The following is a 24,028-nucleotide window of genomic DNA, read 5'->3' on the forward strand; positions in this document are numbered from 1 at the left end:
CCAACTTCATTTTTGGAGCTTTTGGTGAAGATTAAGGTCCATTGGAGTGGATTTTGAAGGCTTGGGAGAAAGGAGCAAGGAAGGAAGTGTAGATCCAGCCTTCACATCGAGTTGGCAACTGTTAGAAGGTAAAAAGTCTGGACCTTGAGCTTTCAATTGATAAATCCCCTTTCTAGCTTGCCTTTTTGTCACAATTGGATCATTTCCAAGTAGAATCCAAGTATTAAGCCTTTGTGGATGGTTTGGACAACAGATCTGGACACTCTTGAGCTTTAGAAGCTCAAAGTGGTTGGCTTTATTCAGCTAAGGTCCCATTTCATGACCTAGGTCTTCCTTGAAGCTTAGATTAAGTGTTTTAGCCTCATAGCACCTTGCATGCACGTAAAGTTGGCAACTTTACGTGCAATGCTAGCATAAGGAGTCTAGATCTATGGGTTGGAAGTGTTGGAATTGACTGAAATCGACAGAATAGAGTTGTCACAAGGAGGACTCGGCGAGTCAGCTCATGGACTCGGCGAGTCGGGTCGCAAAACCCAAACCCTTCTGTTTATGAGTCGGATCAGTGAGTGGGGTTAGAGAAGGACTCAGCCAGTCTGTGTCCGTGATGGACATGAAGATCATGGTACTCGACGAGTTCAAGGAGGAACTCGGCGAGTCCAAGGCAATCTTCTTAGCTGATGAAGATGGACTCGGCGAGTTGTAGAACAACTCGGCGAGTCAGTTGAAGATAGTCCCGATGTGTTAGATGAAGGAGAACTCGTCGAGTTCTCGCTAGACTCGACGAGTGGAGTCGGGGTTGTTTGGGATTTGAGGAGCATGGACTCGGCGAGTTGGTAGAACAACTCGGCGAGTCTAGTCAACTGGAAGGTTGACTTTGACCAGGACCTTGACCAGAGTTGACTTAGTTGACCTCTGGAGGACAGTTAGGCTAAGTTCTATTATTTGGTGTTGGTAGCTCGGTGAGCTAGGAGAGCATCGCTTCAGAGAATAGTCGATTAGCAGCCAGAGGATTATCAGCAGAGTTCAGCAGTTTAGGTGAGTTTTCCTCCCAGTAGGAACGGGTCTACGGCCACAATGTCGGCCCGTTTAGACAGTAGTAGTTCCGGACTTTGGTCTGATGCAGTAGTTCAGTATGCTTGATGTCTTTGTGATTCAGGCATGTTTATGTGTAAGTTAGTTCGGACCTCGGTCCGATGCAGTATGCAGTATATGTGCTTATGTTATATGATGTGATCATGTTATGTTATGCTCAGTTAGTCCGGACTTCGGTCCGATGCAGGGGGCAAGGCCCCTGTTAGTCCGGACTTCGGTCCGATGCAGGGGGGCAAGGCCCCAGTTAGTCCGATGCAGGGGGGCTCGGGATGACGGCATGGCACACACCACAATTTCAGTTTTATCCTGGGAGTTTTATTCAGATATTATGATATGATTGACACAGTATTTGTTTTGACACAGTTACTTGAGTTTTAGAGTTACTCATTCTATGGTTCTTAGTATGTTTGACATTCGATGATGTGATTTTAGTAATATTAAAACAAAAATTTTTGGGTCGTAGTTTGGGATGTTACAATATATATATATATATATATATATATATATATATATATATATATATATATATTCAATTTGTCCATAAAAAAGATAAGGATGACGAAATAGCGGTTTTTGAAAGTTTCGAAGTCGTTCAAGAAGTTATGTACTTCACCAATGTAAGTTGGTTTTTTTAAGTTAAAATTAGTTATAAGTAGTTATTTGTTCGTTAAATTGACAACAGGTTTATCCTGCACTAAACAAATCAGTATACTGAAGTTGACCAACCAAATAGACTAAGTCAGTCTTAAACTGACCAATCGGTTTTAAGTTGGCCAAGACGGTCCAAAATCTAGAGGTCAATTTTCTACATTCTATGCTAATCTGTCACTTTTGAAGGTGTTTTTCCATTCTACTGCAAGTACAAAATTATGTTTAGGTTTTTTTGTGACTCTACATCTTGACAGTTGTCATTCTTCGTGTTGTCGCTTTAACTCGCCTAATACAATTGTGCACCCTATACCACCTACTAGTATTTCATAATAATTATTTAAAATGGTTTTTAACCATCGAAAAAATGTCATTAGCGATCCTTATCCATTTGTGGGTAACTACTGGCATGTTAGTGTATTTGTATTCTTGTATTCATGTATTACTTAATGTTAGTCTATTTATTGTTCCCTTTCTGTAACATCCCAAAAATTTCAACAATTTTAAACTTTTCAAAACGATCATTTTACTAATAAAATGCTCACAAAATGGTGTTCTCAAAACATTATTTGTAAATCAGTGCCTCCCAAGATCAATTACATAAAATCAGGATGTGTACGGTCATGCCTTCACCTTGCCACGAATCTCTAAAACACCTGAAACCATAAACCAAAGACTGTAAGAACAAAGCTTAGTGAGTTCCCCCAAAGTACCAACACACAGCAGATAACATAGACAACAAACAACAAACATGCATGGCCTTCAACATGACTGGAACGCCCCACCGGCCTACAGTCCATCTGATACGCCCACAGAGCCTTCAGTCTAACTGGAACGCCCCACTGGCCTACAATCTATCTGGTACGCTCACAGAACCTTCAGCATGATTGGTACGCCTCACCGGGCCTTCAGCCTATCTGGAACGTCCTCTGGGCCTTCGGCCTGACTGGTACGCCCTACTAGCCTTCAGTCTATCCGAGACGCCCTGGGTCTGTTAGCCTTCAGCACTAACCAGGACCGCCTAAACCCAACCACACACACACACACACACAAACCATGTCGACATATATATAACAGATAAGCATACATATAACATATCCATATAAATATTACCGGGTTTGTTGACTGACAACACAAAGCAGTACAGTCTCAACCCAACCACACTACATCAGCACATGCAACCGGTAAAAATATAGTCAGAACAGATAACATGCATATCTAACAGATCACTAAGCAAAGTATCATCCTATTTACCAGGATACAGATCTAACAGATCACCACAGTACTTAATCGTACGATAAACCATGATAACAATCCAAAGAGTCGGCATTGGTGCCTTCGACCCGAGAGTATAGTGAGGACAACTCACCTCGCACTGCCGAATTATACAGACGATCCCTGGCTGTTGGCTGACAGATCCCCGAACCGTCAACATCAAGACAACACCCCATCACAGCTGATCTCACGAATAGACTATGACTGCAGGTCTGCTAAAATCCACGCGCTATCAAATACCACGGCGACAATCCATCAATATCTAGCCCCTAACTCACACTATGAGTCCAAATTAGGGTAAAATACCTTTTTACCCTTCCACAAGCTTGGGCCCAAAGCCACGGCCCAAACTAGATGACCAAGAAACATCTAAGGCCCAAATATTGCCCAATTTTCCAAAGTGGGCCCAATTCCTTTCATGGGCCATTACCCAAGAAACGTCCAGCAAAACACAACAGCCCAACTATAAAATTCAGATGGCCCAACATGGCCCAAAATAACCAAGCCCACAATTAGCCCAAGCCCATTTCACCATCCAAGGTTCATTAGGGCAAGGCAAGCCCAACCAGAAATCCATTACTCTAAAATCCTTAGTCCATTATGAGCCCAAACCAAAAGATAAGTCCAAGACCAAGTTAGCCAACAATCGAAGAGCCCAATACTTGCACAGGAGATGCTCACGTCGTGAGCACCTTATGCTCACGTCGTGAGGTCGTGACTTTTACCCAGAAACTTCCTCGAACACGCTCTCACGTCGTGAGGCCTTATTCCTTACGTCATGAGGCCAGATCTGACCAAAAATGAGCATTAAGCTCTTAATCCATTAAGCCTTAACATGGGACAGTCTAGAGGGTCTTCCTTGACCCCAAGTACCATAAAAATTGAAGCTTTTCAGTCATGCATGTCCAATGCATGACTCAAACACCATCTTAGGTCAAAATGAAGGGAAAAGGGCCAAGATTCAAGCTTGGAGTCCAAAACCATGCCCAAAATTCAGATCTAAGACTTATAAGACTTAAGATACCACCATGATCCACAAAGTTGCCAACTTTATGGATCCCATGCATGCTAACCAACATAAAATGCATTGAAACTTAGAATTTAGCAAACAAGGAAAGGAAAAAACACGAGATTGAGGACTTACAGAGGTCCAAAAGTTCCACAACTAGTTGATGATGAAGCCAAGATGCTAACAAACGCACCATAAATGATCTTATTCTTCCTCAAAGGGCTCTAAAGACCCAAAAGCTCTTGAATAACACCAAGAATGGCCAAGAACTTCAATGGGGGCTGAGATTAGGGTTTCCATAGGTCTTGGGAGTGAAGGAGGATAAGGAGGAGCAACCTTAATCATCTTATACCTTTAAATACCCGAAAATTTGGGTTTTGGGGCATCAGGTGCCTCTCACGTCGTGAGCACTTCATGCTCACGTCGTGAGACTTAAATGTGTGTGGTCAGCAAGGCAACGATCACTCACCCGAACAACTCCAACTTCAAAAGGCCATAACTTCTTCATTTTAACACCGTTTTCGATGTTCTTTATATCCACGGAAATGTGACAAGAAGCCCTACACTTCTATCAACCCTTCAAAGCCTTGAAGTTCCCCAAACCCAACCCAAAATTCATAAAGGACCGAGATAACAAATTACGGTTATGCCCTTAGGCTCTGAAACACCATCGAACACTCGGACCACTTAGACTTTAACATCCTCATCCAAAAAGGGCCAAATCCTTTATTTCCCAAACTCCCAAGCCTTATGATAACTGATGATCGAGCCGCAACCCCGAATTATGAAGCGATTCGAAATCGGGTGTTACACTTTCATAAAGGATCGGCTCATAGCATGTATGTAAATAAACTATGTAATTCCCATTTTAAAGGCAATGAAATCATATTCATAATATGGTATCAAAGACTCCTCCTCTTTACTCCTAAATCTCTCATTTTCCATCCTCACCTCTACCTTTTCTCCCCTTTCTATTTCGGCTCTCCCACCACACATGGCTAAACCCTAGACGGCTTCTCTCTCCCTATTTTCTCTTACAAATCAGTGGATACTGCAAATAGTACACATCACAATGTTTTCAATATAACAAATATCAAATCTCACATTCCTATCATTCTTAATCTAGAGGGACTCAAATACGACCAATGGACAGAATTGTCTTCAACTCATTGTATGGTATACAATGTGAGTGATCATATCAATGATACGGTTCCAAAACCAATTACCAGGAATGGAAGAAAGTTGATGTTACAGTCATTATGTAGATGTATTCCACGATGGCTCAAAACCTGGTTCAAATGGTACTCACCACCGATGTTACGACTCGTCAACTTTGGCTCACTGGTGAGTATTTAGGAAAAAAAGATACGTGTGCGATGCAACTCGACACATAACTACGTTCGATTACCATGGGTGATTTATCTATAACTGTGTATTGTTTGAAACCCATGACACTTACCCATCATCTACGGTCCGAACTTCTCCCAACACTTCTATATAATCACCTCTCACTCATCCCATGACTATTCGTGATCGAAATGACATTGTTAAACCCACTTATCGTCTTAATCTTCATACTTCCTATGTGCCTCATCTCCATTGATCTCACTTACAAGCATTACAGGGCCCACATTAGCTTATATGATTGATGAGTTTCATGCACTTATCTCAAATGGAACTTGGAAACTTGTCATGTGACCCCATGGGGTCAATATGTGCGATCTATATGGTTGTTTTGCCACAAGTTTCATGAAAATGGATCCCTTTCATGCTACAAAGATAGACTTTTAGCTTATGGTCGCAGTCAATAGCTGGGTATCTCCTGGTTGTCAAACCGGCCATAATTTTGACAGCTCTTAGCATTTCCCTCTCACATCATTGGCACATTTATTAGTTAGATGTGAAGAATGATTTCCTTCACGGGCACCTGTGGGAGATCGTTTACAAGCATCAGTCTTAGAGATTTAAGGACTCTATATTCCCGAATCATGTTTGCCTCCTTCAGAAACAATCCACCCCCCCCCCTTCCCGGGGGGATCTGGTACAGTGGGTTTACTTAGAATGCTAGACACATTGATTTTCAGCACAGTCGTACTACATCATCATTATTTATCATGCTTTTATCTAGTGTCATAGCTTACTTTCTGTTATACGTGGATACCATTATTTTTACTGCCTCATCCACCACACTTCTTTAGCACATTATCACGTAGTTGGGACATGAGTTTGCCATGACAAACCTTTGGGCCTAAACTATTTTTTAGGGGGTCTTATATTCAATCTTCCTTTGGTCACTTTATGTCACAACAACAATATGTGACTGACATTCTTTCATGAGCTCACATGTTGCATTGCAACCCATCTCGTACACATGCCCAACCAGTTCACAAACTAGACGAATCTGAGCCTCCCGTCAAAGATCCGCCCTTATTTTGTAGTCTAGCAGGTGCTCTCCAGTATCTCACCTTCACCATACCGAACATTGCTTTTGTTTTTCAGGAGACATGCGTATATATGCACTACCCCAGAGAGCAACATATTAATGCTCTCAAATACATACTCAGATACATTCGTGGCACCATTAACCATGACTTACAAATTTAAGTATCCCATATAGGGAACCTTACTACCTACTCAGATGTCGACTAGGGTGGGTGTCCTACCACGTACATATCTACTAGTGGTTATTGTATCTTTCTTGGAGACAACCTTATCTCTTGGTCTTCCGAACGCCAAGTCATCGTCTCGTGCTCCAGTGTAGAGGCAGAATATCATGAGTTGCTAACGTAGTTGTCGAGACATGTTGACTTTGCAACTTCCTTACAGAGCGTCACTGTCCAACCACCAAAGCCGCCATCGTTTACCGCGACAAAATCAGAGTTGTATACATGTCTTCAAACCCTATTCAACACCAACACACGAATCATATAGAGACTGGCATACATTTTGTCCGGGACAAAGTTGCTCTCGACGACATCCGTGTTCCTCATTTTCCATCTTCATCATAGTATGCCGACATATTTTCTAATTAAGAACCTTTCTACTTCTTCATTTCATGACTTTTGTTCTAGTTTGAACGTCTGAAAATATCCTCCCGATAAAACCGCAATGGGATGTTAATGTATTTGTATTCTTGTATTCATATATTACTTAGTTAGCCCATGTACTGTACCCTTTCATATAGGCTCAGACCATATTATGTATGTATATAAACCGTGTAATTCCCATTTTGAAGGCAATGAAATCATATTTATAATACGGCATACGTATATAGATGTAATATTTGTTTTTCGAGCAGTTTGAAGACCTACACACCTTAAAAACGAATCTAGATATGGACTTTTAATTTTGTGCCGAAAACTCGAAGTGTCCTTCTCTTTGGATTATCCTCTAACCAATTTCGTGCAACCGGGCAATCATGGTCAAAATATAGTTTAAGGACAGTGAATATACGATCCAAGCATATATCGAAGTTTGATATTAACATACCCTATTACAAACCCCTATTTTTAACAAAAATAAATAAATAAATAAATCAAAACACGGATTGTATGTACCAGAATTAAACGCATCTTAAAAAGTAACACTGTTTAATTACTACATATTTACAATAATTAATGGTGTCCGCTAATGATACACATATGGTTTTCCTGCATTACTCAATGGCATCTTTCCCAATCACAAAAACACATTATGACATGCCTTGATCTTTTCAAGTGACTTATGACGTACTTATAGCGTATTAATGAGTGAGAAGGGTCAGCACAGTCACAGCAGCATCTTCTCCCCAACCTTTTCTTCTTAGAATCCCTATATTGCATGTGTCTCCTTGAAGGTCTACTTAATGCAGCTTGCACTATGCCTTTTTTTTACATTACCTGCATACAACAACATATATCAAAATATGTAAACGATAATCTTGATCTATATGTATTTTTTTTTTGTGTCTGCTATTTATGCGATCGAGTTCTTAAATATGAAGAGTATATACACAGTTTGTAGCATGGTTGCTTAAATGCCGGATCATCTTCTTGTGCTGGAGGATCTTGACCGAATATAATCTCACAACTCATATCATCAAAATCTGCAAATTGTAATATGCATATATAATGATCACAGCTTTTATATATATATATATATATATATATATATATATATATATATATATATATATATATATATGGGGATGATGCAATAACTTAATGTCTGCTCAAAAATGTAATGGCACTCGGATTTGAAACATAAAAGAGACTGAATTCACTCTTGAAATTGATTATAAAAAAATTGGAACTAACACTTTTACGCTCTACTTGCAGTGGTGCACCCCAAGTGGAGTACACATGGGCCCACCATACATGTTTTCAAGCCTCTATATATTAGTGCAGGTACTGTTACTCCCTATAAATTATAAGATTCCTGATTCTCTTTGAGTTTCTTGAATTGATTTGAGTGCACTTATTAATCAAGTGTAAATCTAGCTAGGTGCACTTTTCCTATTTAGGAATTCACATATTTGTTACTTACTAGGGACCATGTTGACTGGAGTTCCGAAATTTTTCTTAATAAACTCTTGTGTCGGAATCTTGCAGAGGTTTGTACACATGCCTATGCAATTAGCCTGCTCCAAAAACCTATAATTTACCTTAATTAGTATCGTTAGAGTCTCACCATCACATTAAATATTTTACATGATTAAAGAATTTGGCACAAAATTTTAATTATTTCTGTAATTTTAGCAACCAGGCAAGAAAATACCTGCATTTCTGTATGTGGACAACGTTTCTCTCTTTTTTCCCTTCAAACTCCGACTCTCTTACCTTCCAAACAATGGAATTTGATTAATTAATAATTAATGACAACATTACTATATTCTTTCCGGTCATATTAAATTTTTAACTAGTTGTATACACTATACACGCATAATACTATAAACTATGAAGGAAAAATTGATGCACTTAATTTCATGTTAAAAATCAAAACTACATAAAATCATACATTTATGCATATTATAAGAATATGATAAGATATTAGTCAATATATTTGTCTATATATAGACATGTAGGGAATTCGATACAAGAGGAATGCACTAATATATTTTTTTGTTAAATAATTATTTAGATTAATTACTAAAAGTTACAAATATAAAATATATGTGTTTACGGAGGTTATTTAAAACCGCAAACCTTACCTCGCTAGGCCCAACTAACCAACTAAAGAAGACGGTGGTGAAAATGGCAAAAAACTCCCTTGTAAACTTCGATTCTGGCATCAGATTTCTAATCTGCTTATCCAAAACAATTGAATTTCACTTAAAAAAAGAATAAAACAACAACACAAAGAAAAGAACTCAATAAAAACAAAGAATTTAACTTGCCATAATAAGCATAAAACCAGGAATAGCTTTCTGGAGAGTCTTTTCAACAATTTGACGTTGTTGTGTAGGATCAAACTCCCGAAATACCGCTGATGAAACTGCCACAAACCCGTCGTACCCAGACTTTTCGTTTCTCAAACCTGCAATTATCTTCTTTTTAATCAAAAAAATTATGTATGTGTGTGCATGATAATTTAATGGGTAACTAAAAAATGAAACGAACCACTGGTTTCTTGGAAGGCTTTGGAGATGTAATCAATGGCAATAGTTTCAAACAAGTTGTCGTGAGAAACAAGAGTCTTTGATGTGGTGGCAGTGGTATTTTTTCTTGTATCAATCTTTAGAGTGTGATTCAGGTCATCTTCGTTGATAGTCACAAACGTGGGCCGTGTTAGGACAGACAAAATGGAAGGAGTACGTGGTGGTTTCCGGCAAGACATTGCCGGAAATGGAACTATCGTTGGCTGAGCTGACGGAATGGTTGTTCCCATACCGCTGGAGAGATGTAAGAGAGCGAATTGAAGTAGAAGTAGAAGTTAACACTTAACACTTAGCAGCCAGCTTCACATATTTTATGGTTAAACATGACATATTAATATAATATAGAGTAAATTACAAAAATGGTCCCTGTGCTTAAAGGAAAATTGTGGTTTGGCTCTCGGATCGATTTTTATTTTAATTTCACCCATATGGTTTGAAAGTGTTTTGAAACAAGTCCTTATCATTGATGTCATTTATTTCCAATTTAAATAGGTGTAAAAGTAAAACTACTATTTTACTGTTAATTGTTTAAAAATTTTAATTAACTATTTCTTCCACTTCCAATGGCTACCCTCAAGCAGACACAGACTCATCATCGCTAACCCTTAACTTTTTATTTTTATAATCAATAGTATTCTTGGATTTTACGGTGAAATACTAACAATGTTAAATAATGATAAGGAACTGATTCAAAAAAATTCAAAACATAGGAATCAAATTAGCAATGAAAACCTTTCAAGGACCCAATCTTTAGGTTCATATAAACAGATGAACTTTCTGCAATTTACTATATAATATATATATAGAAAAGCAGTATATAATAAATTAGATTCTTCCGAGTTCTGAGTCCCACCATATTGTCTTTTTTTCTTCTTTTAAAGACTATTTCTTTTGTCGATGAGATTAAAAAAATGATTTGACTTTTCTCAATTAAAAATCACAATTCTAAAATTTTAAGTTAACGAAATAAGTTGGATTTTCAAATAACCTTACCTGCATGACTACCTAATCAATGGATTTTTTTATCAATGGAGAAGATACATCGTTTCAATGGATTTATCCTTACTAATTTACTAGACTACAATATTGTAAAAAAATATTCCATATCGTAAACAAATTTATCAGAAGATTTCGAATTGAAATAAAGGATAACTTTAAAAAAAGGGTTAATGACCTAAGAGGGTAATAAGTTTTTAACTTTTTCCACATAAGGTCCTTAAGGTTTTTTTTTGTACATATTACACCAATATGGTTGTTATAAACCGTTTAAAAAGGGTAATAAAGTTTTAATTTTGTTCATATTAGGTTCCTAAGGTCTTTTTTTGTAATTATTACACCAACATGGTTGTTATAACCGTTTAAAAAAAGTAATAAAGTTTAACTGTGTCCACATTAGGTCTCTATTTTTAATATTTTTATCATTTCATCTAACTCTTTTACAATTTATATTACTATCTAGTTAGATGACTTAATCATTTCATCTTTTCATTTTAGTCGTCCATTCACCACAACCACGATTTCAATCGAAAGGTTACATAACATTTTTTTTCCATTTTTACGAAAAAAAAAAAAGCTACTAATAATGAAAGTCTTAATGATTAAGACTATGTTTGGCGCCACTGCTATCTGATAAGCTAGTTTATTTTTCGATATTTTTTAAGTTGTCATGTTTGCTGATTAAGACTATGTTTGACGCCACTGCTAGCTTATAAACTAGCATTTTAAAAAGCTACTTAGACTAGTTTTTTTAAAGTTCCAAATATACCTCTTAATTAATTAAGAAAACATATTGGTGTAATATGTATAAAAGAAAACGTTGACCTGGCTCCGCCACCGGCTTACGTAACCTTTTGATTGAAACCGTAGTTGTGATAAATGGGCGACTAAAATAAAAAGATGAAATGATAAAGCCATCTAACTAGATACTAATATAAATTGTAAAAAAGTTAGATTAAATGATAAACATATTAAAAATAGGGACGTAATATGGACACAGTTAAACCTTATTACCTTCTTTAAATGGTTATAACAACCATGTTTGTGTAATATGTATAAAAGAAAACGTTGGAGACCTATTGTGGACAAAATTAAAACTTTATTATCTTTTTTAAACGGTTATAACAAGGTGTAATATGTAAAAAAAAACTTTGAACCTAATGTGAACAAAATTAAAACCTTATTACCCTCCTAAGTCATTAACCCTTAAAAAAAACTCATACGTTTCAATCTTTTAAATGAAAAACCAATATAATATTTTTTTGCAGAAAAAAATTGAGTTGTGAAAAAATAAACCATTATTTACCTATTACATTTTATTAGCTCAAGTTATATCACATAATAGACATGACACAACAACTTCATTTTGTTAAGTTGTTCATGCGTAATGAACTCAAAGTCAACAGCCAAATACACTCTGAACGACATTGGTTGAATCTAAAGACAAAGATACTATTAACACTAGAATTTCTTGACAACAAGATAAATATAGCATCCAAACAAAACCCTGAAACAAGGAGATAGAAATGCAACCAGAAGTTACAAATTTCTAAAGCATAATCCAGGATTATATGCCATGTACATAGATCCTACAAAACTAAAACTTCAAAAACAATAAACAAACACCAATACCACATCAATCTTTTGCCAGAAATTCCAGTCAAAAATTAAACACATAGTCTAAATGGCTAACAAAAAAGAAAGAAAAAGAGAGAGTAAGAGACTCATTCCTTTGTGGTTTTGTTGATGAGAGACTTGTGAATGTGAGGAATGACACCACCTCCAGCAATGGTACCTTTGATAAGAGTATCAAGCTCTTCATCACCACGAATGGCTAACTGCAAATGTCGTGGTGTAATCCGCTTCACCTTCAAATCTTTGCTAGCGTTTCCAGCTAACTCAAGCACCTCCGCAGTTAAGTACTCAAGAATGGCAGCAGAGTAAACAGCAGCAGTGGCTCCAACACGTCCATTTGCTGAAGTTCTTGTTTTCAAATGACGATGAATCCTCCCTACTGGAAACTGAATTCATCCCCACATCAATACTACAACACCAAAAGATACAACAGTAATTCAGGAAAATAGTTAGGGTTTATGTCGAACCTGGAGGCCAGCTCTGGCAGATCGGGAAATCGGCCTCTTCTTATCTTTGTCCTTGTTAGCTGCAGCAGCCGCCGGTGTTTTTCCGGCCAACAGACCCTTCCCACCCTTTCCGGCCATCTCTCCCACTTACACGAACGCTTTAGAAAAAAAAATAAACAAAAAAGATGTTTACAAAACTTGACGAAAATCAAAGTTCCGTTACTTTGATGAAATAGTCAAAGTATCTGCGTTACGATTAATGTGTAATTAGGGTTTCTAGTAAGCAAACTGTAAACATTCTGGATAGAACCCTAAATCGCAGATCTGAGTGGATAGTGCGGCTAATTTACATAAAAACTTTTAATCTAGTTGCCAAATCGAATCGTAAACTAAGGATTATTGTTTAGAAGATTGTTACCTGACGATATTGCAAGACGGGAGAACAAATGATAACTCGAAGAGAAGAAGGTAAAATGGAGATATGGAGTTATGTTGAAAGTATTTATGGCTCGTAAAAATTTAGCGGATTCGCAATTTCAATTCAAAGTTTTTGAGATCCAGCTTTGGCGGCTAAACCTTGTGGTGGGAAATCATCATTTCAAAAATTTCCTTTCAATTCCTATTCCTAATTTCCTATGTATCAACTATCAAGTGTCAACTCTCAAATCCCAATGGCTTGCCCTTCGACTCCGACAAAAATGAAGAATGTAGTTCATGTAAAAGCCCACCACTCAATCCAGCCCAAAAAATCATCAGAACTTCACTCATAAGTTGTAGTCCACCATAAACTTAATGGGCCTCGATTGTGATCCAATCCTAATAAAATCACTCTCTCCAACGGTTTTTATACGTTTATTATATATAACTTATGGCAATTATCTCCGTATACAACCACACCTACCCTCGTATTATCACTTATAAAATATAAATCCTTATTCTAATAAAAGAATAGGTTTAATCTCCTATTGATAACTCTTCATTGATGTTATATATATCATCAATTATGTCATTTGTCAACCTATTAATTATCCATTTCAAATTTCAAATTTTAAATTTCCACTGTAATTACATTAAATTAATAATTGATTATCCATTTTAAATTTTAAATTTTAAATTTTCCACTCTAATTATATTAAATTAATAATTGATTCTTCATTTTTAATTTCAAATTTTAAATCTTCTCACTCTAATTATATTAAATTCACAACATTAGATTGAAAAATAAAATATAATTAATACAGATTATAAGGTGATATAACTTCAACTATTTATTTAAATCAACAATTATAATTTTATATTACTAAAAAAATATCTCTTAATTAATAATTTATTTAAAATAACTGATTAATAATTTTAATTTTTTAATATGAAAATTTAATTAATTTTATAACCGTGTTTCTCACGGGTTATAAACTAAGAAATAAGATATAGTCATATAAATAGTGACTAGAGGGTACACATGTGGACCGTTAATCATACAATAATAAACCTAGTCCCGGAGAACCCTAGGAAATTTCGAAGATGGGGCAAAAAGTTTTGATTTTTTTATGGGGGCAAAATATTTTTAAAGAGTCTAAATATATTATTTTGAAGTGGTCAAAATATATTACTTTTCAATATATATATATATATATATATATATATATATATATATATATATATATATATATATATATATATATATATATATATATAGGTTTGGGAGCCGGTGTAATTTCATAATGGTTTTCATTCCTCATACTTCTTAACAAAAAAAAAGCTTTGATTAGATGGATGTAGATGCATACGTACTAATTATTTTGTATTACCTTTGTCAGATGACCAAAGAACTGCACCAGACCTTTTGTGACTTCATCTTCATTCTTCCATGTGAAGCTGCTGATATGTTCTATGAAATCTGATTAAATTCGAATTTGTACAAAAATACATTTTGATCAAATTTCTTTCATGGGTTTCTTGAACTGATTGATTATCGATTTAGCTTTAGCCAAACTGAATACTAATAGTTTGTCTGTGAAATTTTGTGGTGTTTCAAGACAGATCAACTCCATGGAAGATACAAACACAGGAGAAAGATAGGGAATAAACATGGTTTGAAACCCAAAAGTTTGCGAAATGAGGTCTCTTAAATCTTGTGAATATTGCAATTGTGTATTTTCCTCATGTATGTGTATTACTAAAGGGATTGAGTTGTGCATTTTCAGTTTCAGATCAAACTGTCTCGATTTTCAAAGTCAGTTTGTTGTCGAAGGGTCAAAATTAAGATTACTTTAATGGATTTTATCCATTCCCTCACAACATCCCACCGTCGTTACATGCAAGGTTTTTTTCTTCAACCACTATTACCACTTTTCATGTATAAGTCATCTTTCAATTTAGACGATTTCATGTACTACTTTACCCTCTATCACATTTTTTGCTGGAAGGGTCTTAGAAGTATTGAAAATTGAAGCCCCGTTTCTGTTCTTGAATTTGTACCTGATCAAGAAGCTTCATATTCAGGTTTGATCTATGAAACAATGGCTTTTGGTTGTAAAATTGAGTCTTGGTGCTCTTTAATGATCTGGATATTAACAATTTGCATGAAAAGTTTAATGATAGGGAATAAACATGGTTTGAAACCCAAAAGTTTGCGAAATGAGGTCTCTTAAATCTTGTGAATATTGCAATTGTGTATTTTCCTCATGTATGTGTATTACTAAAGGGATTGAGTTGTGCATTTTCAGTTTCAGATCAAACTGTCTCGATTTTCAAAGTCAGTTTGTTGTCGAAGGGTCAAAATTAAGATTACTTTAATGGATTTTATCCATTCCCTCACAACATCCCACTGTCGTTACATGCAAGGTTTTTTTCTTCAACCACTATTACCACTTTTCATGTATAAGTCATCTTTCAATTTAGACGATTTCATGTACTACTTTACCCTCTATCACATTTTTTGCTGGAAGGGTCTTAGAAGTATTGAAAATTGAAGCCCCGTTTCTGTTCTTGAATTTGTACCTGATCAAGAAGCTTCATATTCAGGTTTGATCTATGAAACAATGGCTTTTGGTTGTAAAATTGAGTCTTGGTGCTCTTTAATGATCTGGATATTAACAATTTGCATGAAAAGAATAAGTAAAGTTCAAATATTCGAATTTGACAATGAAATTGACAGGGCATCTTGACCATAATGCACCATATCCATCTCCAAGAAGCAGCAATAATTCAACGAATGAAGATGTTGTGTGAAGCTCTAAAGGTAAGAGATGTGTTGAATCGAAGAAATATCATGTTATCATTAAATCAATGGTTTCCTTTTTTTTTTTTTTGGAAGAGAGCCAATGGTTTCCTTTCATTCACTATGCTCTGTTTTAGCAGAGATTGTTCCGTTATTTCTGTTGCTTTACTTATTTGCCTAAATAGATAGCTTCGTTGGTGTCTAATTGTTAGTTACCTTTGTTTTTGGAAAACAGATTAAAATGATGTTCTTGAAGCATCTGAATCAGCCTGCATCTAGAATTTATAATGTAAATGGTACTATACTCTTCTTCTATTTTTTATTTTGCCGATATTTGACGCATGATGTTTGGAGTTTGGATGTTTAGTGCAATATCTTAAATATTTTAGGAAATCAAGAGAAAAAAATTATGTAGATTATTATCGTTTAACTAATTCAAAACAACAATGTCAATTTGGAGAAAGAATACATTATTATTGTAATCTACATTAAATATTATATTTTCTGGCGAGTTATATGAAATAATAATATATTGATTTATTTGTTTAGTGTAAGATTTTTTTCCAACCAAATGAAGATGTTAAGATTTCTCAAACTTATGCTTTTTTATTTAAAATCAGTTGATATTGACATTTAAACTCTTTAACAGTAATCAAGTGTTGAAACAACTTCTTACGAACATGTTATTGTTTTTCGCTTTATTTTGCACCTCTTCAAAGCCATTTGTTTAAACTTTGTTTAGGCTGTTTTTTTTTTTTTGTCAATTTCTCTTTTAAACAGGTTTGTTGTGAATCAATATTTATTGTTTATTTGTGATTACCAACTCATAAATAAAGTTGACTTACTTTAAGAAGTTAGGCTTTCTCCAATTTCTCAATTGGATTTACAATCATTTGGTTTCTTTACATTATGCTCTTCTTTTTGTTTAAGGGAGGCTAATCTTCCACGTTTAATATATGTATTTTTTATCAAATTTACCAGAATTTAGTCAATATTTTTTGTTTATTTGTGATTACCAACACTAATTCTTTCATTTTGATCAAATTTACCAGAATTTGTACCCGTTTGGTCCAAAAGGAATCCAATTATTTTAATTTTTTATGTGTAGGGGGACCTCATGAGATTGTAGGGGCTAATTTAGAAATCAATCCATCAGTTGGTCAACGAATAGGTGCTGCATGAGGTTTCATTTTGTAATGAGGTTTTCCTTTAATTGTTTCATTTTTCGTTTGTTATAAGTTTTGGTGTATTAAAAGATGCAATGAGTAAAAAAAAGGAAGATGAATGTTTTAACAACTTAACTTTTGTTTTATGATTTATTTATCTCTTTACTAACTTATTATAGGGTTTTTGAATCTTTTTATTAGCTTCTCTATTAAAACAAGCCAATATTGGATCCATCAAAGAAGCAATGATAAGGGCAATGCACTAAATAGCAATGTACTTTGCAGTTTTGTTTTGTTTTTTTACCAAAATCTAAAGTACATTGCCATTTAGTGCACTTTCATATTTAGATGGCAAATGCAGGAAATAGTAATGTACTTAAAATTTACACATTTTTTTTTTATGTTTTATGTAATTTCTTTTGATTTTTTTTCCCAAAAAACTAACTACATTTTCATTAGGTGTAATTTCCATTTTTATGAGTAAAATGTCCTAAATATGAATGTACTTTACATTTATACCTATTTTTTCTGTTTTTTTTTTCAATTTATTTTAATTTCTTTATCCAAAAACCAACATACATTGCCATTTTGTTCAATTATCCATTTTTTTGTTATAAATGTGGTAAATAGCACTGTACTTTCAAATTACAGTTTTTTTTATAATTTTTTTTGAATTTTTTTTCCAAAAAAGAAACCGAAAGTATCAAACGCGAAAGTGACATTTAACTATTTTACCCCTTTTTCAAAGCGACATTAATGTAATTATTTGATAATCTCATATCTAGCATGGGGTGAGGGTTCTATAACCTTTTGAGTGACATTTGACTATTTTACCCTTTCGCGAAGAGACATTAATGTCTGGCTTTCTGATGTGTTATGTACACACCAGAGAGAGAAGAACTTGACCTCTATATGAAGAACGTTATTAAGAAGGTCTCCAACGTATTATAGTATATTTTTTTTTGTATTCTATTCTATAACATTCATATAATTGGGTACATTTTTCAAAATAAATTAGGATGTTATACTAAGCATATTTGCATTCGACTCTACATTCACATTTAATACAATCAGATATTGTTGTGGATATTGTTGTGTGGTTTGGGATTGAGTTGTTAACCAAATATAGAAACACTCATTTGGTTGATATATCATGTAATCTGTTATGTACATAGTAGTAGCTACTAGGAGCGGAAATTATTTGGTCCGGAACCAAAAAACCCGAAAACCAAATCGAATCGAAATCGATTTCAGACCGAACCATATTCAAATTCGATTTTTGGTTTGGTTTGAGACCAAACCGAATTGTAAAATTGGTTTTTTGTTCAATTTTTAGTCTCATGAAGCTTAAATCAAACCGAACCGAAAAACCTAATTTCATAAGTCAATTAATTAAAAAAAATTATTTTATATTTTATATTAAATAAAAGTATACATTATAAAGTAAAAATCATTTTAACCTATTTACTCTTTAGATCATTTTGTATAAAACTTTAGATCTTTCTGTTTGCAACATTAGTTTTCTATGTTAAAAACATTTCAGTTTATGTTTGAATTTTTTTTAAGTTAATATCTGGTTTCCTCAGTTTTCAAACTGAACCAAACCGAATTAGAATTCGGTTTGGTCTAGAGAATTAGAATTCGGTTTTTGAATTAGACTAAAAAAATTTCAAACCGAGGAAAGCGGAAAACCGAACCGATTCCCACCGCTAGTAGCTACCATTTTATTTTATGAATTGTTAAATTGGGTCAACATAACACAAGTTGCTTCACTTATTTTCTTATGTTTGCTTATATGTAGTTTGTTTGTTTAACATTGGTTTATATTATTGCTGCTATTACTGATTTGTGAGGTGCTTGGTTTGCTGTATCATGCACGGAAAATGTTTATGGCCGCACGAGGTATGTAAATTTTACAAATGTCTATGCTATGAGATTTGCAAGTTGGGTATGTAGCCTCAAATTGTCTGAAATGGATGTAACCAACTGTTGGCTAAAATATTCTCAAATTTTATCCCAAATTAAAAAAAAACATTTTTTTAGTAATCAAAACAGGTTTTCCTTGAGTGCTATAGCTGGAGTTAGGCAAGCCTTAATTACTGGGATACCATCTTTACCAATCTCCCTAAAGTGGTAAGTAACCAATTCTCCTTTAAGATTATTAGTTTTACACATATTTAATAGATCAAATCAAATGTTCGGATGTTCCAGGAAAAAAGGTGAAAGTCAAGAAAATGAATTCAAGGATGCTGCATCTCTTTGTTTACCTGTTATAAATGCAGCCATAAAAGATGTAGAAAATGAGACTTTCCCCAAAAGCTCTTCCTTACATATCACCGTTCCTTCTTCCCTTTTAGAAAACAAAGTTTGTTATATATATTTTTTAGTTATATACAATTATAGTTTTATCTTTGAGGGACTAAAACCGTTACTTTTCATATTTTCAGGGTTTTAAGTTGACAGAGCAGAGTTTATGGAGGTCAAAACCGGTATGGCAAGCGATTGTAGCCAATAGGAACCCTTCAACTGCAAGGTTTATGTCAAATCAACCACGCATGAGTTTGCAACTTGCACAACTTGGTCGAGATGCATCTGCAACAGTATGTAATTTATTATTTATATAAAAGATGTTAAATTTTTATAAAAGTTTGGATTTTTTTTATTTTGATTGGTTTGTTGTGGTCATATGTTGAACGGTGCAGCAAGAAGATTAAACTCACAGAAGAAGAGGTTGGAGGTTGTTGAATCAGTTGGCGTATCAGGGAAGGCTGACCGCAATAAAACAGTCAAATACTTCAGGATAGAGGTATGGTTTTTAAATATCAGTTATCATATATGGAAAAATGGATTTCAATCATAGTTTCTACCATTATTTATGGAAATAAAAGCATTTTATAATTAATGATGCAGTATCAAGACACGCCCCAAGAAGAAACATATGAAAATGTTGATTTCAGAGCCCTTTTGAGTGGATTTGTAAGCCCCCTCAACTAATTTCAACACTAAAAAACCAAATACTTTTTTTAGATTATAAAATTTATGGAAGTACATACCCTAAATCTGATTAATTTGTTTGAAACTTAACAGGTGTCAGTTACTTCCATATCTGTATCTCATATGATTGAGGTAGATATTGAAAAATAAAGGGCTCCTATGTTTACTGCATCTTCCAAGAAACCATCTTTTGCTAATGTAGTGGTCTGATGCGATCATCTTTTGTAATCTACTCCTTCCAATGTAACTGATATCAACAACCGTTCCATATGTGTAATATCCCTTCATAAATACTATAATATGGTCGCTTATCTACTACAGTTTCAAATAACGAAAGAAAACAAGGTACACAGCGCCAACGGCGCATCTAATTTCATCTAGTTAACATCAAAGCTTCTTATAATATTTATATTTGTTGTTGTTGTTGTTGTTCTTCTTATTATTATTATTATTATTATTATTATTTATCTCATAAATATAAACATAATTCCTCGATTATTAAATTAAAATAATATATTTATAATATTAATGAAAATGTTATTCTATCATTCTATTTTACCTTTGCTCAAAGTCCAAGTGAGTGAACAACTTTCCTCTTTTTCTTTTTTTTTTCTTTTTTCTTTTTTTGGATCGCCTTGCTTTCCTTGTTTTTCCTATTATGCCTATTATCGTTAACATGTTTTTATTATTTTTTAAAATTAATCTTATATCGCCCATTATTTTTTAAAAACTGATAACCTATAATGGGTAATCAAGCTAGTAATCAAAATGAGAGTTTTTATCGTATAACGTGGAACTATGTTTCATTATGTCATTTATGTAATCAAGCTGGTAATCAAAATGAGAGTTTTTATCGTATAACGTGGGACTATGTTTCATTATGTCATTTATGTTTAAGAATCCTCTTTGTATGCGCGTTCTCTCTTGTTTATTCTTCTAGTTTTTCCTTCTTATGCTTATGGGCGAGACTCCCTTTCTTCTTAGGTTGTGGCATGTGTCTATGGGAAGAGGGTATGTGGTTGACAAACCCTATTAGCCTTATCTTTAGTCGGTGGCCTTACGAATGGAGATCAAGTATTGTAATTAATATTTATACGAGCAAATGCAATGTCCGAAGCTGTGGCAAATATTGAGTTATTAAATTTTGTAGATGTTGTTTGATATTTTTTTTATTGGGTTTGATAAAAAGTTGTATCTGATCTGGTCAATATCATAATTATAAGTTTAATTTTTTTGAAATATTAGAGATTTTTATATAATGATAGAAAAATAGTTCTTTCGTCTCAAAATCTGAATAATATTATTCATTATTTCAATTTTTCTGGGAAAAAGATATGTGTTTTGAATTTGACAAATTGAGATATAGGTAAACATTATTTTTGATTATTTATTCATTCCAATTTTTCGTATATTTCTGTATTTTTTTCTAAATTCATAGGTTCGATAACTTGTAATAGAACTCAGGCGTGAGAGAAATATTATATTATCTTGGATTCGGTCTTATAGTCATTGATATATGTCTCTAACCGATAAGTAACTTAGTCACACTCAATCAGACCTTACTCAATTAAAACAGATTCGATCAAAGTCTATGAGATAATCTCTTAGTTATACATAGAGCTGGCAAAAATCGATCCAACTCACCAACTCAACCCGAACCCAACCCAAAAGTAGCAGGTAGGGTTGAGATTTTCAACCCATTTAAGTTAAATGGATCAACCCGTCTAACCCATTTAATTAAATAGGTTGGACCGGGTAAAATTTATCAACCCGTTTTCAACTCACCAACCCATTTAACTTTAATTTATATTTAATTTAATAATTATTTAAATATTATCATGTATTAATCTAAGTATTAGTTTATAAATTACAATGTTTGTATTATTATTTATGTTTAAAAAAAATAGAATCCTAATTTCTACTTTTTTTCTTGGCACCGACAACACTAGTCACTTAAAAAAATTACTTAGAAATTATATATCTTTAATGTTATTTGAACAATTTCTTTGTATATGTGAATTGAGATTGTGCTTTTGTCATACTTTGAAATTTTATTTAAGTCTATAACTAATTTAAGAGGTGTAATCTTTAGTTAATTTATTTATTTATTTTTATTTTAAATGGGTCAACCCAAGTTTAAGTAATTTATTTAATAGGTTGGGTTAGGAACTATATAAACGGTCAACTCGATGACAACTCATTTATCTGAAATGCTGGGTTGGGTTGGAAATATCAACCCATTTAAATAAAGAGGTTGGGTTGAGTTGATATTTTCAACCAAGTTAATAAATGAGTTGAACCCGAACTCAACACAGGTCGACCTATTGTCAGCTCTAGTTATATAGCATGAAGTTGTATGAGGAAGTGGTGAAAGGAACTAAAGATGCCAATGGTGGTGGGGAGTAGGGGTGGCAGTTGATGACACGACACGACAAAAATATACGACACGAAATGAAATTTGGACGAAACTGAAATTTGAATTCGTGTTCGTGTCAAGTGTAAAAACACGATGTTGTGTTGTGTCATGTTCGTGTTCAAAATTCGACACGAAATTGACACGGTTTAACATTTGTTGTCATGTTTGTCGTGTTATGTATAATTAACTATTAATTAAATAAAATAATTGTTACATTATGTTATTTTTGTCGTGTCGTGTCGTGTTTGTCGTTTTTTAATTAGTTCGTTTTTGTGTTTGTTGAAAAACACGGCAGCGTATTGTGTCATGTTCGTGTTACATAAAATCTTGTCGTGCCGTTTCGTGTTAGACAAAAACACGACATGATGGCCCGATTTGTCACCCCTAGTGGGGAGACATGGGAGCCGATACTTCACGTCTTTAGGGGGTGTTCAATAATAAAAAGCAAGGTTGTAAAAATCGCTCGACGGTAGCTCGACGGTCGACTGGTGTTAAGGGATTAATCGGTCTTGGCAGGGATTAATCGGGGACCATAGATTATTAATAAAATATTAAAATTAATTAAATATTAATATATCTTAAGAAAAACAAGTACTTCAAAATTAGAAAATAAGAAAAATTGTAATTTGGAAATTTGGAAATACGAAAATATGAACATTTTTGTATAATATTTGAAAATTTGAAAATTTGAAAATTTTGGAGTAAAAAAAAAGTTTGTTTTTTGAAATTTTTTAATTTTTTTTTACCTTTTTTTGATTTTTTTTTTGACTTTTTTGACTTTTGTTGACTTTTGTTGACCGATTAATCCCTCCAAGGCCGATTAATCCCGCCAAACCCGATTAATCCTAAATTTCCGATTAATGCCTTAATCCTCGACGGTTGGAGAACGCCAAGCGATTAATCCACGATTAATCGCCGATTAATCCCGATTTCTGCAACCATGATAAAAAGATTAGCATAGCAATAATAGTTAATGAAAAGCAAAAGTGAGGGTATAAAACAGGAGCATTAAATATTGTAGTTTACTTTCATAATAGTATATAATTTGTAAGGTATAAATTATAAAACAGGAGCATTAAATATGATTAAAGTTGATAGAAAAGAAGAAGCTGTGAAACTTCAATTTAATCTTTGTCACGAAGCAAACAATACCTATGATGGGAATCAGGACTTTCATTCATTAGAGGGTCCCCCAACCAATCGATTCAAATTAAATTACAAAATATGATTAATTTAAACTGCACTTTATTTTGATTGCACCAAATTAAATGAAACCAGTTAAGTTCAAAAAGAAAGATTACCTAGAGTGAACAATCCATTAAATACACGGATATGAGCTCTATAAGCCGGACAGAATGGAGTTGTTTTCTTACGTAATTTTTACACATTTTTGCACCTTAGCTTTTATTTCCTATTTTGTTTTTTTTTTTTTTTTGTACTCTGTACCTTATGGCTTAGCATTTTGCTAATGTTCGTTTATGGTTTTATATAAGTTA

The 24,028-nt window shown here is 34.0% G+C and overlaps 3 protein-coding genes across 3 annotated transcripts; 1 reads left to right on the plus strand and 2 right to left on the minus strand.

Annotated features, from left to right (window-relative positions):
- Window positions 1-7,571: 7,571 nt before the first annotated feature.
- On the minus strand, window positions 7,572-9,952 carry LOC145138511 (beta-carotene isomerase D27, chloroplastic-like). The gene is made up of 7 exons (XM_079072592.1): window positions 9,622-9,952; window positions 9,399-9,538; window positions 9,208-9,305; window positions 8,780-8,836; window positions 8,549-8,655; window positions 8,016-8,108; window positions 7,572-7,902 (listed from the first exon to the last, which is right to left on the minus strand). The coding sequence occupies exons 1-7, from the start codon at window positions 9,887-9,889 to the stop codon at window positions 7,862-7,864; spliced, it is 804 nt and encodes a 267-aa protein (XP_078928718.1). The 5' UTR covers window positions 9,890-9,952; the 3' UTR covers window positions 7,572-7,861.
- Window positions 9,953-12,086: 2,134 nt separating this feature from the next.
- On the minus strand, window positions 12,087-13,379 carry LOC145141261 (putative histone H2A variant 3). The gene is made up of 3 exons (XM_079074564.1): window positions 13,155-13,379; window positions 12,758-12,894; window positions 12,087-12,676 (listed from the first exon to the last, which is right to left on the minus strand). The coding sequence occupies exons 2-3, from the start codon at window positions 12,872-12,874 to the stop codon at window positions 12,380-12,382; spliced, it is 414 nt and encodes a 137-aa protein (XP_078930690.1). The 5' UTR covers window positions 12,875-12,894; window positions 13,155-13,379; the 3' UTR covers window positions 12,087-12,379.
- A 2,529-nt stretch (window positions 13,380-15,908) lies between these two features.
- On the plus strand, window positions 15,909-20,423 carry LOC145138949 (uncharacterized). The gene is made up of 9 exons (XM_079072939.1): window positions 15,909-15,977; window positions 16,192-16,252; window positions 18,976-19,024; window positions 19,178-19,255; window positions 19,334-19,487; window positions 19,570-19,721; window positions 19,817-19,928; window positions 20,033-20,098; window positions 20,210-20,423. Exons 1-9 carry the CDS (start codon window positions 15,909-15,911, stop codon window positions 20,264-20,266), a joined length of 798 nt encoding a protein of 265 aa, XP_078929065.1. The 3' UTR covers window positions 20,267-20,423.
- Window positions 20,424-24,028: the final 3,605 nt, after the last annotated feature.

The sequence above is a fragment of the Lactuca virosa genome, chromosome 9 (genome assembly GCF_052849685.1).
Source record: "Lactuca virosa cultivar CGN04683 chromosome 9, Lactuca_virosa_CGN04683_v6, whole genome shotgun sequence".
Classification (NCBI taxonomy): domain Eukaryota; kingdom Viridiplantae; phylum Streptophyta; class Magnoliopsida; order Asterales; family Asteraceae; genus Lactuca; species Lactuca virosa.

Excerpts from the sequence above, each read along its gene's own strand:
- LOC145138949 (XM_079072939.1), top strand. The coding sequence starts at position 15,909 with ATGCACCATATCCATCTCCAAGAAGCAGCAATAATTCAACGAATGAAG. Across the intron at positions 15,978-16,191 it reads TGTTGTGTGAAGCTCTAAAG|ATTAAAATGATGTTCTTGAA; the intron begins GTAAGAGATGTG and ends TTTGGAAAACAG. Across the intron at positions 19,722-19,816 it reads GGTCGAGATGCATCTGCAAC|CGGTGCAGCAAGAAGATTAA; the intron begins AGTATGTAATTT and ends TCATATGTTGAA.
- LOC145138511 (XM_079072592.1), bottom strand. The coding sequence starts at position 9,889 with ATGGGAACAACCATTCCGTCAGCTCAGCCAACGATAGTTCCATTTCCG. Across the intron at positions 9,539-9,621 it reads AGCCTTCCAAGAAACCAGTG|GTTTGAGAAACGAAAAGTCT; the intron begins GTTCGTTTCATT and ends AGATAATTGCAG. Across the intron at positions 8,837-9,207 it reads GTTGGGCCTAGCGAGGTAAG|AGAGTCGGAGTTTGAAGGGA; the intron begins GTTTGCGGTTTT and ends TTGGAAGGTAAG.
- LOC145141261 (XM_079074564.1), bottom strand. The coding sequence starts at position 12,874 with ATGGCCGGAAAGGGTGGGAAGGGTCTGTTGGCCGGAAAAACACCGGCG. Across the intron at positions 12,677-12,757 it reads CTGCCAGAGCTGGCCTCCAG|TTTCCAGTAGGGAGGATTCA; the intron begins GTTCGACATAAA and ends GGATGAATTCAG.